At 46.6% G+C, this 17,006-nt stretch overlaps 1 protein-coding gene across 1 annotated transcript in view; it reads left to right on the top strand.

Moving 5' to 3' along the window:
* Positions 1-17,006, top strand: part of MYO10 (myosin X) — a 522,066-nt gene that overhangs the window by 444,345 nt on the left and 60,715 nt on the right. Inside the window, exon 27 of the mRNA XM_033935250.1 lies at positions 8,846-9,089. Within this exon, the coding sequence (XP_033791141.1) occupies positions 8,846-9,089 (244 nt within the window). The remainder of the gene's footprint in view (positions 1-8,845; positions 9,090-17,006) is intronic.

Raw genomic sequence — 17,006 nt, 5'->3', positions numbered from 1 at the left:
CGCCGACTATCTTGGCTACGCCTGGTCGACATGGACCCCAACTTACAGGACCGGTTGGCTAACCTCCCCTGCGTGGGAAAAGAACTGTTCGATGACACTATCGAGGCGGCTACAAAACGCCTCTCCGAACACGAACGCTCATTTGCCTCCCTCGTCCGACAAAAGCCCAAACCGCCCGCGTCCAGGCCGTATAGGGCCCCTCCGCGCCGCTACCCACAAAAATCCACTCCTGCCTTCTCGCGGCCTCCACCCAGGCGTCCGCAAGCCCACCACCGGGCCATGCCCAAGTCCCAACCGCCTGCGACTACCAAACCATCCCCGTCCTTTTGATGGTATACGCGGAAGGGGGCGGGCCCCCTCCGCCATAGTCCCAGGCCTCCTTCCCATCGGGGGTCGCCTCAAAGCCTTTTACCCTCGCTGGGAACAAGTCACGTCGGACGCATGGTTCCTTGGTGTGATCTCATCATAATACTCTCTCAACTTTCGGACCCTTCCCCTGTTGGTCGGGGGGAACCTTCTCCACTGCTCTCAGGCGAAGCAGGTCTCGCGCTTCGGAGAGGAGTAGGGGTAGCTGCGTCCGGTTGAGAGGGCAATTCCTCCGGAAAACCCCCCAAGGAATTGCCCTCTCAACCGGACGCAGCTACCCCTACTCCTCTCCGAAGCTCGAGACCTGCTTCGCCTGAGAGCAGTGGAGGAGGTTCCCCCCGAACAACAGGGGAAGGGCTTCTACTCCCGTTACTTCCTGGTACCGAAAAAAACGGGAGGCTTACGCCCAATACTAGACTTGAGACGCCTCAACAAATTTCTGATACGAGAAAAATTTTGGATGCTCTCCCTACCGACCCTCTACCCCCTGATCGACGAGGGCGACTGGCTCTGCTCCCTCGATCTGAAGGAGGCGTACACACATGTCCCAGTGCACCCCGCTCACCGCAAGTTCTTGCATTTTCAGGTAGGGGACTGGCACCTACAATACCGTGTCCTTCCCTTCGGCCTAGCATCGTCACCTCGGGTCTTCACCAAGTGCCTCGTGGTGGTCGCAGCAACCTTACGCTCCCAGGGCCTCCAGGTATTCCCCTACCTGGACGACTGGCTGATCAAAGCCCCGTCCAGGGAAGCGGTTATCTCAGCGACCCAATAGACCTACCTACAAAGTCTGGGGTTAGAGATAAACTTCCCAAAATCCCAACTACCCCCTCCCAGTCCCTACAGTTCATCGGGGCCACGCTGGACACTGTTCGCCTCCGTTCCTTCCTCCCCCCTCCGCGTCTAGAGGCGTTAGTAAGCCTGAGTCGAAGGTTTTCCCTGCTGACCTCGGTATCAGCTCGGCAGATGATGACTCTTCTGGGCCACATGGCCTCCACCGTCCACGTCACACCCTTCGCCCGCCTCCATCTGAGAATTCCTCAATGGACCCTGGCCTCTCAATGGCGTCAAGACCGGGACCCTATCGACCGCCCCGTGACAGTGACGCCTTCTTTGCAACGATCGCTCCGCTGGTGGGCCGACTCTTCAAATCTTTCCAAAGGTTTGCTCTTCCTCACCCCACCCCACAGCAAGATACTCACCACGGACTCGTCGGAGTACGCTTGGGGAGCCCATCTGGACGGCCTATGCACTCAAGGGATGTGGTCAGCAGAAGACCGTCGCTGCCACATCAACGTGCTAGAGCTTCGGGCCATCTATCTCGCAGCTGTAGCTTTTCAACATCTGCTCCACGACCGAGTGGTTTTCATCCGAACCGACAACCAGGTAGCAATGTACTACGTAAACAAACAAGGGGGAACAGGGTCTTGGTCCCTTTGCCGGGAAGCCCTGCGCCTCTGGAAATGGGCAATCTCCAACAACACCTTCCTTCGAGCGGTATACATACAAGGAGAACAAAACTGTCTGGCGGACAGACTCAGCCGCCTCCTCCAGCCACACGAGTGGTCACTGCACTCTCAGATCCTACGACAGGTGTTCGAAAAGTGGGGGACGCCTCAAATAGATCTATTCGCATCCCCCCACAACCACAAGCTGCCTCTCTTCTGCTCCCGGATGTACTCCCCGGACCGGCTCGAGGCCGACGCCTTCCTCCTCGACTGGGAGGGAAGGTTCCTATACGCGTTCCCGCCGTTTCCTCTGATACTGCGGACGCTTGTCCACCTGAAAACAGTACAAACCACACTGATCCTGATTGCTCCTCGCTGGCCACGCCAGCCTTGGTTTTCCCTTCTACTTCAACTCAGTGTCAGAGATCCACTGCCTCTGCCTCTGTTTCCCTCTCTACTATCACAGGGTCAGGGTTCGCTGTTACATCCCAATCTTCAATCTCTTCATCTGAATGCTTGGTTTCTCTCCCCCTGACTGCTCTCCCCGTGTCTCAATCAGTCAAGGAGATATTGGAGGCCTCTAGAAAGACCTCGACGAGAACCTGCTACTCCCAAAAGTGGACCAGATTCTCAACCTGGTGCTCCTCCCACAGCCAGGACCCGGTGTCGGTCCCCGTCACTCTGGTCCTTGACTATTTACTTCAATTATCTCATTCCGGCCTAAAGACCAACTCCATTCGAGTACACCTCAGTGCGATTGCGGCCTTTCATCAGCCCCTGGAAGGGAAAGCCCTCTCGCTCCATCCCTTAGTCTCTCGCTTCATGAAGGGTCTCCTGAATGTCCACCCTCCTCTCAAACCCCCTACGGTGGTTTGGGACCTCAACGTGGTTCTGGCTCTACTAATGAAACCTCCATTTGAGCCCCTAGACAAATGCCATCCAAAATTCCTCACTTGGAAGGTAATTTTCCTGCTTGCGCTCACTTCCGCTCGGCGGGTTAGTGAGTTACAGGCTCTGGTAGCGGACCAACCCTTCACGGTATTCCATCACGACAAGGTGGTACTCCGCACCCATCCAAAGTTCTTGCCTAAAGTAGTGTCTGATTTCCACCTCAATCAGTCCATTGTCTTACCTGTCTTTTTTCCCAAGCCCCACTCTCACCCCGGAGAGGTGGCGCTCCATACTCTTGACTGTAAGAGAGCGTTGGCCTTTTACCTCCAACGTACTCAGTCACACCGGAAAGTCCCACAATTGTTTTTGTCCTTCGACTCAAACCGGTTAGGTCACCCAATCTCCAAGCGCACCTTGTCCAACTGGTTGGCCGACTGCATCTCCTTCTGCTACGCTCAGGCTGGTCTCACGCTGCATGGTCGAGTAACAGGACACAAGGTCCGAGCGATGGCAGCCTCCGTAGCGTTCCTCAGGTCCACACCTATTGAGGAAATCTGCAAGGCTGCCACGTGGTCTTCGGTTCATACCTTCACCTCCCACTACTGTCTGGACTCTCTGTCCAGGAGCGATGGCCGGTTCGGCCAATCGGTTTTACGAAATCTATTTGCTTAAATTGCCAACTTCCCTCCATCCCTTTTCAGTCAGCTTGGAGGTCACCCACTTGTGAGAATATCATGCCTGCTTGTCCTGGGATAAAGCACAGTTACTTACCATAACAGGTGTTATCCAGGGACAGCAGGCATATATTCTCACAACCCGCCCACCTCCCCGAGGTTGGCTTCTTTGCTAATTAAGTGAACTGGAGACCACGAGGGGATACACCCCCTAGTGGAGCAGGAAGGCACGCATGCGTGGAGCAGCAGAGCAAACTTAAATCTTCAATCAAGTTTGCTTGAAAATGCTTCCACATCGGGGCTCCATAGATGACGTCACCCACATGTGAGAATATATGCCTGCTGTCCCTGGATAACACTTGTTACGGTAAGTAACTGTGCTTTACTGGCCTGAAAGACAAGACATTGTTGGGTGCTGGAACTACATCTCATTTCCATTCTCTCTGCTCCATCAGTTGCATCATCTCAGCAACAGTATCAGTTTACAGAAACTATTTTGGCAAATTTGGCTCGTAAATTCAATAAAAAATGAAGGAATAAAAGTCAGAACTTTGGCTTGGGAACCAATAGAAGATACTCACTTTAGGCTTGGGAACCTAGGTTAATCTACCCAATCATTGGCTTGAAAGCCAGACAGATACCCACTCAAGGCTTTGGAATCTCGACGAAGAAACCAAGACTGCAGGCTTGGGAACCTGAACCAAGAGACCCACCTGTGGCTGGTATTGCATGGCTATCAGGCATGATCTCTACAGTGAAGAGGTTGTTGGTTCAAATTTCTTGAACTGGTAGTGGCAGTGCCACCATAGACCAATGCAATCAAATATTTTCCTTATAAAAATGCAAAAGAACAGTCATATAGCAAGTAGAAATTGAAGGGCTATCATATATAGATGTTAATGTATACTGTTACCACAGAACATAAGAATAGCCTTACTGGGTCAGACCAATGGTACATCAATCCAGTAGCCCGTTCTCACGATGGCCAATCCAGGTCACTAGTACCTGGCCAAAGCCCAAGGTGTAGCAATATTCCATGCTCCCGATACAGGGCTAACAGTGGCTTCCCCCGTGTCTTTCTCAATAACAGACTATGGACTTTTCCTCCAGGAACTTGTCCAAATCTTTCTTAAAACCAGCTACGCTATCCGCTCTTACCACATCCTCTGACAACGCGTTCCAGAGCTTAACTATTCTCTGAGTGAAAAAAAAAATCCTCCAGTTGGTTTTAAAAGTATTTCCCTGTAACTTCATTGAGTGTCCCCCAGTCTTTGTAATTTTTGATGGAGTGAAAAATCGATCCACTTGTACCCGTTCTACGCAACTCAGGATTTTGTAGACTTCAATCATATCTCCCCTCAGCCATCTCTTTTCCAAGCTGAAGAGCCCTAACCGTTTTAGTCTTTCCTCATATGAGAGGAGTTCCACCCCCTTTACCATCTTGGTCGCTCTTCTTTGACCCTTATTTTCAGGCACTGTTTGCCCGCATTGAAAAATAAAACCAACTTTTTCAGGAGGTTTGAAACATGCTGTTTCTAATAGATCTGGTTTAAAAATGTTTCTAGATGACTCTTTTGCAAAAGCTGATTTAAAATACCCCATTTATGATGAGTGTTTTTATTTTTTTGTTTGTTTGTTTTTTTGAAAAATCATAAAATTTAAAGTCAAATTGTAAATTAACCACTCGTAGAGAATAAGACGGGGACAAATTTCCCCACCCCTGCAAGATCTCTAGAGCAGTGGTTCCCAACCCTGTCCTGGAGGAACACCAGGCCAATTGGGTTTTCAGGCTAGCCCTAATGAATATGCATGAAGCAAATTTGCATGCCTATCACTTCCATCATATGCAAATCTCTCTCATGCATATTCATTAGGGCTAGCCTGAAAACCCAATTGGCCTGGTGTTCCTTCAGGGCAGGGTTGGGAATCACTGCTCTAGAGATTAGCTTACAAGTTGAAATCATATATTTGAGAGCAAAGTCATGTCACAAAATAATAGACAAAATTTTGCAGGAATAACTTCATTATTACAGGAGCCATAGAAGGCTACACTTTGAAATTTTTTAGCATGTCCATTTTTTCAGCTCACGCTGAGGCTTTTTGCGTATGTCAGTTTCAAAAAATGAAAATCTGCATTAGTTCCATTGAATAGATCATAAAAAGGTGTATAAGAGTTTCATTTGTTTTGCTTATATAACCAAGGAAATATTTCGACTCAAAGTTGTGAAATTTTGCAGGGATATTGTACATGGTTATGGTATACTTTACCAGAGTTCAGTTAGGTCATGTAAGATTCAGCACACAGTTTCATCAAACCCATGGTAGTGAGGTGGGAAGCCCTAGATCACTTGACATTGAATGGCCTCATAGTAAACCGCTTAGATGGAATTAGATAAGCAATATAGGCAGTCCCTGGATTAAGAACATCCAACTTACGTTGAACCCTTACGAACCGGGGTCTTCCCTCTCCTTTCCTATGCCAACACACCCCCTCTTTCTCCCTTCCATATCCCAACGCGCCCCCTTGTTGTCTTTCCCTCCATTCTGCATCTCAAATTTGTTGCCTCCCTCTTTTCCTCCCCCCCCCCCGGGCAGATGTTTACCTCCGCTGGCCGGCTGCTTCCTCCCAGCTACACTTCTCTTCACAGAGAGAGCAGTGGCTCCTGCATGTGGCTGACCCGGAAGCCTTCCCTCTGACCTTCCGGGTCAGCTCTGGGTCACGTGTAGGAACCACAGCCAAGGTTTTGCAAAGAGAAATGTGGCTGGGAGACGGCAGCCAGCCAGAGGAGGTAAACACCCATGGAAGGGAGGGAGGCATGAATTTGGGACACAAAACGGAGGAAAGGATGAGGGTCACGTTGGGAAATGGGAGAAGAGATGCGTTGGCACAGGAAGGGAGAAGCAGGGTTGCGTTGGGACACAGAAGGAAAGGAGTAAGCACAAACTTTGGATAAAGGATAGAAGCAAGGAAGAAAAGAGGGGAGGGAGCATGAACTTGAGACACAGAATGGAGGGCAGGAAGGGAGCATGAACTTGAGGCGTAGGATGGAAGAATGGAGGGAGTGGGGGAAAGAGATTCTGATGTGGGGAGGAAATAAAATGGGAGAATTTTTGGGCAAAGGTATCTGAGTGCACATGGGGAAATGAAGAAAAAGGTAAATTTTTAGGCATAGGGAGGGAGAAAGAAATATTGGACATGGTGGTGGGAGAGGCATGAAGTACAGATGCATGGGGAAGAGAGATGAGAGGGAGAAATGTTGGATGTGGTGGTGGCAAGAACAGTGGGGCAGATGAAGAACAAAATTAAGTGTAAACCTCCTATCTATTCTTTCTATTTAAACTACAGTACTTTATTTTGAGGACTGTTATGTTTTTATAGACTGTGTACTGTACAGAATCCACATTACATACAAATTCAACTTAAGAATGGTTTTTTTAAAAAAAAGACCTCGTTCTTAACCCGAGGACTGTCTGTATATCAAGAAATGAGCACACATGAAACTTTTAATGCTGTCATATGACCAGTCACCATAGCATGCGTTCCATGGCTCCATTTCTTAAAGGGAAGATGCATTATAAGAACATAAGAACATAAGCAGTGCCTCTGCTGGGTCAGACCAGAGGTCCATCGTGCCCAGCAGTCCGCTCTCGCGGCGGCCCAACAGGTCCAGTACCTGTGCAGTAATCCTCTATCTATACCCCTCTATCCCCTTTTCCAGTAGGTAATTGTCTAATCCTTTCTTAAACCCCATTACTGTACTCTGCCCTATCACGTCCTCTGGAAGCGCATTCCAGGTGTCCACCACACGTTGGGTAAAGAAGAACTTCCTAGCATTCGTTTTGAATCTGTCCCCTTCTATCTTTTCCGAGTGCCCTCTTGTTCTTTTATTTTTTGAAAGTTTGAAGAATCTGTCTCTCTCTACTTTCTCTATGCCCTTTATGATCTTGTAAGTTTCTATCAAATCCCCTCTAAGTCTCCTCTTCTCCAGAGAAAAGAGACCCAATTTCTCCAATCTCTCAGCGTATGAAAGGTTTTCCATACCTTTTATCAGACGTGTCGCTCTCCTCTGGACCCTCTCGAGTAACGCCATATCCTTCTTAAGATATGGTGACCAAAATTGGACGCAGTACTCCAGATGCGGGCGCACCATCGCCCGATACAACGGCAGAATAACTTCTTTCGTTCTGGTCGCAATACCTTTCTTGATTATACCAAGCATTCTATTCGCTTTCTTGGCGGCCGCTGCACACTGTGCCATCGGCTTCATTGTTGTGTCCACCATTACCCCCAAGTCCCTTTCCTGTGTACTCTCCTTCAATAATATCCCTCCCATCGTATAATTGTACCTCAAGTTTCTGCTTCCCATATGTAATACTTTACATTTCTCAACGTTGAACTTCATCTGCCACCTCGTCGCCCATTCCCCTAGCTTGTTCAAGTCCCTTTGCAATTCTTCGCAGTCTTCTATAGTCCGAGCACCACTAAAAAGTTTGGTGTCGTCTGCAAATTTTATTATCTCACACTTTGTCCCTGTTTCTAGATCATTTATGAATATATTAAATAGCAGTGGCCCGAGCACCGAGCCCTGCGGTACACCACTCGTGACCCTCCTCCAGTCAGAGTAGTGGCCTTTCACTCCTACCCTTTGCTTTCTACCTTCCAACCAGTTTCTGATCCATCTATGTACATCTCCTTCCACCCCATGGTTCTTCAGCTTCTGGAGTAGACGTTCATGGGGCACCTTGTCAAAGGCTTTTTGGAAATCTAGATATATGATGTCTATGGGGTCTCCTCTGTCCATTTGTTTGTTAACTCCCTCGAAGAAGTGCAATAAGTTCGTTAGGCACGATCTACCCTTGCAGAAACCATGTTGACTGGTTATCAGTAGTTCGTTCCTTTCGAAATGTTCATCGATGTTTTCTTTTATCAGAGCTTCTGCCATTTTTCCCGGAACCGAGGTCAGACTCACTGGTCTGTAATTTCCAGGGTCTCCTCTTGATCCCTTTTTAAAGATGGGCGTAACGTTGGCTATCTTCCAATCCTCCGGGATCACGCCTGTTTTTAGGGACAGGTTGCAAATTTGCTGTAGTAGTTCCGCTATCTCCTCCTTTAATTCTTTCAGAACCCTTGGATGTATTCCGTCCGGACCCGGGGATTTGTCAGGTTTTAGTTTTCCTATCTGCCTGCGTACGTCTTCAAGGCTCACTTCTATGTATGTTAATTTTTCTGTTTGACTTCCATGAAAGAATTGCTCAGGTTCCGGTATGTTTGAAGTGTCCTCATTTGTAAATACAGACGAAAAAAACATGTTTAGCCTTTCTGCCACTTCTTTCTCCTGATTATGCTGATCATTCTAACAGAAAGGGGTTTCCAAGTGGTCTGAGGGATTTTGCTGTAGTATCCATTAGACAACCCCCCCCCCCCGGTACCACCAGTTTCATTGACTCTCCCATCCTTTCCTGTAGGCGGTCTGATGAATACATGGAAGCGACGGTGGTGTGTACTGAAGGATGAGACTTTTCTGTGGTTCCGCTCCAAGCAGGAGGCCCTGAAGCAAGGTTGGCTGCACAAGAAGGGTGGTGGCTCATCCACATTATCCCGAAGAAACTGGAAGAAGCGCTGGTTTGTCCTGCGTCAGTCCAAACTGATGTATTTTGAGAGTGACAGTGAGGAAAAGTTGAAGGGCACCATCGAGGTGCGGTCAGCCAAGTAAGTTTTTGTTTTTGGTGGGAGAGGAAGAAATGATGTGTTTGTTGGGGGAAGAGATGTGGTATGGCTTGAAACAGAGGTTGAGATTTCATGGGAGTCAGCAATGGGTACAGAGCTGATTGGTAACTCGTTTGGAGAGGCTGAAGCAGAGGGGTGAGGCAAGGCAGATATAAAGACAGATAATCAAGTTTCAAGTTTTATTAAAATTTTGATGTATCACAATATCATTAATTCAAAGTGATTTGCAATTAAAAATGGGGTCTTAATTATTAACTAAAACCGGACCTGACGTACCAATACATAAGGGAAGTAGGGAGAACTACAATAAGTATAGTAAAGGATACATACAAATGGAAGGTAAGAAAGTATTTATAAAAGTATAGTAGAAAATTAAGAACTTTTTTTTTTCAAATTCTCAGAGCCTAAGACAGGATTAATGAGTTTAAGCATCAAATGGGATTAATAGGGACTCCAATAATTAGGTCTCAAAAGCATCCTTGTACAACCAGCACTTTAACAGTCCTTTAAATTTACTCAATGATTTTTCTTCTTTAATAAATGATGGTAGAGAACTCCATATTCTGGGTGCTGTAACTGCAAAAATCGTATCTTGTCTTGTATTTACTAAGTGATGGAATTACTAGAAGGTTTTTGTCTTCAGATCTCAAACTTCTAGTAGGAATATATGGAATAATGTACCTTTCTAAAAATGATGGAGCTTTGGTTGTTAATATATTGAATGTTAATATTGCTATTTTGTAGGAGATTCTATGAACAATTGGAAGCCAATGAGCTTCTTTAAGAAGAGGCGTCACGTGATCAGATTTTTTTCTATTCGTTATAATCTTAATTGAGGTGTTTTGAATTAATTGAAGTCGACAGATTTCTTTAAGAGCTACTCCTTTATAGAGCGAGTTGCAATAGTCTAACTTCCAAATGACCAACGAATGTACAAGAATATTCAGTGATGATGAGTCAAGGGTGGACAATTTGAAAAGATAAGAATCTTGCCATATGCACACATTCTGTTATGATTCCCCCTCCCGCCAAGACTGACTTAACAAAAATTTACACAATAGAAATATCCCAGTTTATCTATATGGAATTAGCTCTAGACCACCCAACTGACTTTTAAACTTTCTTTTTATTGATCTACGACAGTGTTTCACAAACTGTGTACTGCGGCACACTAGTGTGCCTCCTGAGATTTCAGGTGTGCCGCAAAACAGTGGGGAGGAGGAGAGGCGCCGTCTGACTACCTACAGGATGTGTCTCTCACGGCGAGAGGCACGTCCTGTAGGCAATCAGCGAGCACCGGCGCCTCATCTTCTCTCCAGCCCTCTTTCCTGCTGGCACACCCCTCCCCCTCTCCCCATTGGCATCTCAGGGCCCCTCTGGAGGGCCTTCGCGCATGTTCGGTCGTCAAGAGGATGACCACTCACTTCTGGGTGCCTCGGACCGCAGCCACTACCTTTAGTGTGCTGCGGCTCGAGAAAGTTTGCAAGACACTGAGATGTGCATTTGCAGAAATATGCAATTACACTTTATTTACGCAAGTTATATTTCATCTATTAAACGATTTCTTGACTACTCCAGATTGATGGGTTATGCACCCTACTACCATATGGAGGCAGAGAAGCAGAACATTCAGTAATATTACCAGTATAGAGTGATGCTGCCTGGAATTTGTCAGTATTTCTTTGCCTCCAGCTGATGGTGCAAATTAGACTGTTGCAGCAGGATCCTTTGAAGGCCTGACTCTTGGTGTGCAGTTTATGGCCTGGAGACCCAAGTCCTGTAACCATGACAGCTCTCTGCAAGCAATATAAGGACTGATTGAGCTTGGAAGGTTCTTTTGCTCTTTACAGTCTGAGCCTTGGCCCTTAGGTTTTGGCTGGGTGTGGCTGGTCTGGCAGAGGTCTTTCCTCCCATCTTCCAGGAACCTCTGCCAACAGTGAAAAAGGGGGGAAAGACTGTATTGCTGTGAGAAGGGGAAACAGCAGTTATGGTTTCGGTATTGAGAGTATAGGGATGACAAGGGGCTGTCACCCATGGAGGTATCTCCCCAGAGCCAGGAGAGCTCTCCTCTAAGGAGCTGGATGAATCCTATATGTAGGCTGTTTTTCCAGGAGGAGTTGCCCTTCCACAGTTTATATGCCCAAAATGGTGCAGAAGAAAGTGGTGGTACAGTTTCAGGAGTTCCACTTTCAGCACATCACCAGCTGAGGCGCTATAGTCATTCAAGTTTCAGTGAGGCTAGTTATTGGGCTTGGCACATAGTTCTCAAGCCTGCAGGTGGCCAGATTAGCTAGCCTTGGGGTGAGTTCTGCCATATTCCGCAGTGTGATTGCAGTGAGGTCAGATCACAGCACCACACAGATCAGAAGCTGGTTCTCACAGATAGCAGAGCTCCCTATTTAAATTTCTGAGGCAAATGTAGCTTTTAGTGGCTAATGTTTCTGGGACTGGCTGCTTAGGAATCCTTGGCAAAGGTGCTGTTGGTGGTGGTGAACATAAGAACATAAGATTTGCCGCTGCTGGATTAGACCAGTGGTCCATCGTGCCCAGCAGTCTGCTCACGTGGTGGCCCTTAGGTCAAAAGACCAGTGCCCTATTTAAGTCTAGCCTTACCTGCGTATGTTCTATTCCAGTAGAAACTTACTCAACCTTTTCTTGAATCCCTGAAGGGTGCTTTTCCCTATAACAGCCTCCGGAAGAGCGTTCCACATTTCTACCACTCTCTGGGTGAAGAAGAACTTCCTTACATTTGTACGGAATCTTTTCCCTTCTAATTTCAGCAAGTGCCCTCACTGGGCTCACATTCAAAATCCACACTGATATAGAAATCCATTTCTCTTTAACTTGAACCTACCCCCTCGCCCCTGTGGTTCCTGCTGCGGGTCTAGTCCTCCAACTGAGGGCATTCACACGGGGTTAACACTCACTAGTGGGTGAGAGAGAAACTCATGCCACAAGCTCTCTGGTCCTGGCACTCCCCATTTTAAAATTTACCTTTCTGAGGACTGAGTTCTTTCCTTGGTAACATTAGCCATGGGGGAATTCCAAAGCAGTTGCTGACTGAGTGTCCCAAATGTATTTCAGGGCAATTTTGTTTCTCAGGACAGAACTGCGACTTGTCCAGCTCTTTCTTCTGTGGCCTTGATCTTTGGTCTTGGGAGGAAGGGGACAGGGAGAAAACAGTCATTTCTCTCTGTGCTCTCCACATAATAGTGCAGGAATGGCAACTTTTTTTTTTGTTTTTGCTTCTTTCTGCTACAGTAAGCTCCCTGTGGGTGCACAGTAGTGCTGCCCGATTCAGGAAAAAAAATTTGATTCGATTCAGCATATTGAATTGGTTTTTCGATTTGATTCGATTTTCCTGCCCAATTGGGTGGTGGTGTTTTTTTTTCCCCCCCAAACATCCCGGTGGGTTTATTTTATAGCCTCTTCACCCCCTTTTCCTTCTCCTAACCACACTGGCGCTGTGGTGTAAACAGAATAAATAAACAAAAAAGACTTTTCCTATCTCTGTTAAAGCCTAGCTCACGTTTGCGGTCTAACACCAGCTCTGGCAGGATACACATTTCAAATCTAATATATTGTAATCACAAAACAGAAAATAAAATTAGTTTTTCTACCTTTTGTTGTCTGGTCATTATTCAAATCTTGTTGGTCCTAGGCTTTGGTTGTCTCCTGATAACTTGCTTGCCAGGGTCTCCTTCTTTCTTCTTTCTCGTTGCTAACCATCCATTTGCCATCTCTGTCCTTCCCTTCTGTTTCCTTTCCCTCCCCAGGAGGTCTGGCATCTTTCCTATTTTTCGTCTCCCTCCACAGATCCAGATCCAGATTCAGCATCTCGCCCTCCTTCCCAACCACCCCAGGGTCCACCATCTCTCACTTTCTTTTCCCAACTACCCTCCTATCCAGTATCTCTATCCCCCCTCCACACAATCCCTTGTGTCCAACTTCTCTCCTTTTCTGTTCCTTCCCTCCCTAAATCCCATTTTCCATCATACTTCCTCTTCTCCTCTATTTTCAGACCCATTATTTCTTCCCCCCCAAATTCCGGCATATGCATGTATCTTTGAACCCCCCCTTCCCTCCGTGTACTTCTACACCAGGGCTCTCCTCCCATGGTCTGTCCCCCCTGAAGGCCTGCACCTCCCCCTGAAGGCCTGCACCCCATCCCTAAAGGCCTGCCTGTCCCCCCTGAAGGCCTGTGCCACCATCCCTGAAGGCCTGTTTCCCCCTTGAAGGCCTGCATCCCCCCGAAGGCCTGCCTGTCCCTTCTGAAGGCCTGTCTGCCTATCCCTCCTTTGAAGGTTTGTCACCCCTGAAGGCCTGCACCTCCCCCTGAAGCCTGTTCCCCCCCCCCTTGAAGGCCTACAACCCACTCCTGAAGGCCTGCATGTCTCCTCTGAAGGCCGCACCCCTCCCCAAAGGACTGCCCTCCCCCCCCCCCCCCGGAAGGCCTGTGCTGTCCATCTTCCCCAATGGCCTCCCGGAATCCATTTTCCTAATTTCAGCAGCCTGTAATAAGATCTCTGGCGCTAGCGATCTTTGCCAGCTGCCGTACGGCTTTGGAGCTCTCTTATCTCTGCCGCAGTCCCGTCCCTTCTCTGATGTCAGGGGAGGGGCGGGACCGCAGCAGCGAGAAGACACTTCAAAGCCGTATGGCAGCTTGCAAAGATCGCTAGCGCCAGCAATCTTATTGCAGGCTGCTGAAATTAGGAAAATGGATTCCAGGAGGCTAGTGGGAAAGACGGACAGCACAGCAGCGGGAGGCCAGCAGGTAAGCCACTTCCCGACTGACCCTTCCCACTCGCCCTCTAAAGCAGGAGCGGCAGGCCAGCAAAAGGCAGCGCTGCTGCTCCTGCTTTAGGGGGAGGGTCAGTCAACGAATCAGGAGGCCGATTTTTTTTGTCCTTGTAAATCGATTTGAATCGATTCGCATCGTGAATCGGGCAGCACTAGTGCACAGCTTTATTGCAGATTCCATTTTAAGTTTACAAGCAAAAGAACACCTGTTTTCTTCTCCTTCCCTACCTGATGGAATTGAGAGAATAGTTTTCTGGAACTTACTCTAACTCCTAGCTTTACATTTATATTTATTTTAAGAAGAGAGTGGAGGTCTCCGTTCTTGTCTCTTGGCCATGCCATGACTGATCCACCTTCAGGGGTGTCGAGCTTTTTGGAAAAGCCTTGCAGTGCAGGATGTTTTAGTGCGTGACAGCAAGTACTTGCCGCTTGTCTCCTTCCAGGAGATTTCTTTTTAAACAGTGCCCAAACAACTGGTCAGTTCTTGGTTTGGGTCTGTTTGGATCCTAGAGTGAATTAAAATCATGCCAAAGCCTTTCTTTTTAAGAAACTTTTGGGAGTCTCTGGTACACTGAACACAGGATACCTGGCACTTCTCTGTTTCTTCTAGAAGTTAATAAGTTACTAGTACTGTAAGCCCTCTGCCCCTTGTATGTTAATTACTGCAGCAGTGTGAAAGTGTAATTCCACTCATTCCCTCACTCTGGAACCACTTTAGTTACTGTTTTGCAGGAGGTTATCTCTTTTTGTGATTGATTCTCAAGATGCAAGCTTCTAAAAGAATTGCAGCATTGACCGAAAAAGGCCACTGCCAGGAATTAACCCGACCCCAAGAAATGCAGCATTAAAGAGATTTTGCAGTTACGAGTAGAAGTGTAAACCAGACAGTGGTGCTTTTTGTTGCAATCCATGTCCCAAATCATTGTGTGAGAAAGAGGATTCAGCACCTGCAGCATAGAACCATGAATGCACTGACATGGAGCTGTTCTTCCCCTTTCTTCTCCTCTCCCAATAAGACACAACAGATGCACACAAAACTCAAAAAAATCTTGTTCAATATAATACTCTTCAAGACTAACCTCAGTAGTGTGTAATAAGGGGGTCCTGGAGTCGCTCAAAGCCACCGATTATATAAACTCAGTTTTTCTTAAAATTTGCTATTATTTTTGCTTAAAGGAGCAAGTTTCTTGGTATTATAGCTATAACTTTTGTTTTCATACTCGGCAATGATACATTGGTAAAAAGACATTTTATGCAAAATATCTAGCAGTATTTTATTAAATGAACCTTCAAAATCTGTACATTATTGTAGAAAATAACAGAAATTTAACATTACTAATAGCTAAATATGTACACTTTGGTGTAGTCGTCTACCAGTAGCATTCCAAACACTCAGTCATTCAGTGTTGTCTTGAGATAGGATACAGCTTGCAATGCTGTTCAACTCCTTGCAACAAGGCCTCATCCTGCACTGGGTCTGTGGTGATGCCAGCGGCAAAGTCAGTTATCAGTTTAATACCTCGCTCGGCTGTGGTGTTAACCACCTTCACTGTGTTGACAAACTGTTCAGCAGTGTGGGATTTTGGGTCTTCAGACTACTTGTCCACTGGTTTTGCCAACCATTCATTGGTAAGACTAAGAGTATGAAACAGGAAGTGTGATTCAGGTCCAACTAAGTCTTTCAGAAATGTGCTTCGGTGTACCTGCTTGGAAACTGTCTTGCCCCATGAAACTGTTCAGGTACTGTTGTGTTCAACAGCTTTGAAGCAGTGTCCTGTTTGACACTGTCAGCAATTAAAAAGCGTGTTTGCTGAAAAGTGTTAACAGTATAACTTCTGTCAGGTACTATCTGTGATTAGATAACTTCCACACAATGTCAGTGACTTCACAACCAACTGATTTGTAGTTATGCATGTTGCAGAAAAATTGCAGATCAAGAATGGGTATGTCTTGTGCTCTTCATGCTGTCATCCACAGTGGCACATAAAAGAGTGCCAGAAAACGGTTGAATCGCTGCAGTTTCGGGAGAAGTGACTCTTTGGAGCGTCTGTGTCTGGGGACTCCCTGCCTTGATTGTAGCTTACCTGTTGCTTTTGCTGATTCCATCGGGCAAAGGAGAAGCTGTCTACAATTGCCAGCTTAAGGGGTCTTGTGGCTCCTTATAAGAAAACTACTCTTCTCTATTTAAATTGTAGAAGTGATTCTTTGGAGCAACTGTGTCTGGGGACTCCCTGCCTTGATCACAGCTTACCGGTTGCTTTTATTGACTCCACTGGGCAAAGGAGAAGCCATCTACAATTGCCAGCGTAGGGGGCTCCCTATAAGAAAACTGCGCTCTTGTGGCACTTGTGGCACAAGTGACGTGCCCAGTGCGGCCTGCCTTGCCCCTTGGGAGCCCCTTGGAGCATCGAGGAGTTTTGAGGATGAGAATTGATACTTTTAGAATTTCCTAATAATTTGAGATGGAGAAACGTAAGGCAAAGACAAAAGTTTCAACCCCAGTCTTACCCTGCCCTATAGATAGTCATATGGTTCTATTTGGTAATCAGGGCTCTATGTTATCAGAGATTTCATTATCTCCCCTGGAAAATATTCTACCCTCTCCACCAAGTTCTTGCGTTAAAGAGGCTATGCTTCAAAGCCCCACTTCAGGATCAACAACTCAAAAGGAAAAACAATCTATTTCTAAGGTAACTTTTGTTAAGATACCACGAGTGATTTCATCATTAGAATCACAACCGTTGGTTGCTGAAACTGAAGGAAAAGCAAGATATTACTCTTAAGACTTGTGGAATATTAATCAAAGAATAGAGGGGATATTAAGTTCTGTTATATCTCAGAATAAGATCTTTTCGCAAGAAGTGGTAGATAAATTTGTAAATGTGGATTACAACATTTCTTTACTGGATAATCAGTGTAGCTTAATGCAATCTCAGGTTCAAGCTCTCCAGGCTGTTTCGGCCTCAGCAATTAAAGATTCATGCAATATTCACTTGAAAATCAAAATACTTGAAAATGCAGACAGTGCTAGAAACCTCAGATTAGTCAATTTTCCTATTATATATGTTCTTTCACCTGAGATATTCTTGAAGAAATACC

The sequence above is a fragment of the Geotrypetes seraphini genome, chromosome 2 (genome assembly GCF_902459505.1).
Source record: "Geotrypetes seraphini chromosome 2, aGeoSer1.1, whole genome shotgun sequence".
NCBI classification, from domain to species: domain Eukaryota; kingdom Metazoa; phylum Chordata; class Amphibia; order Gymnophiona; family Dermophiidae; genus Geotrypetes; species Geotrypetes seraphini.
Note: the sequence above shows the minus strand (reverse complement) of the source record. Positions and strands in the feature narration are given on the sequence as shown.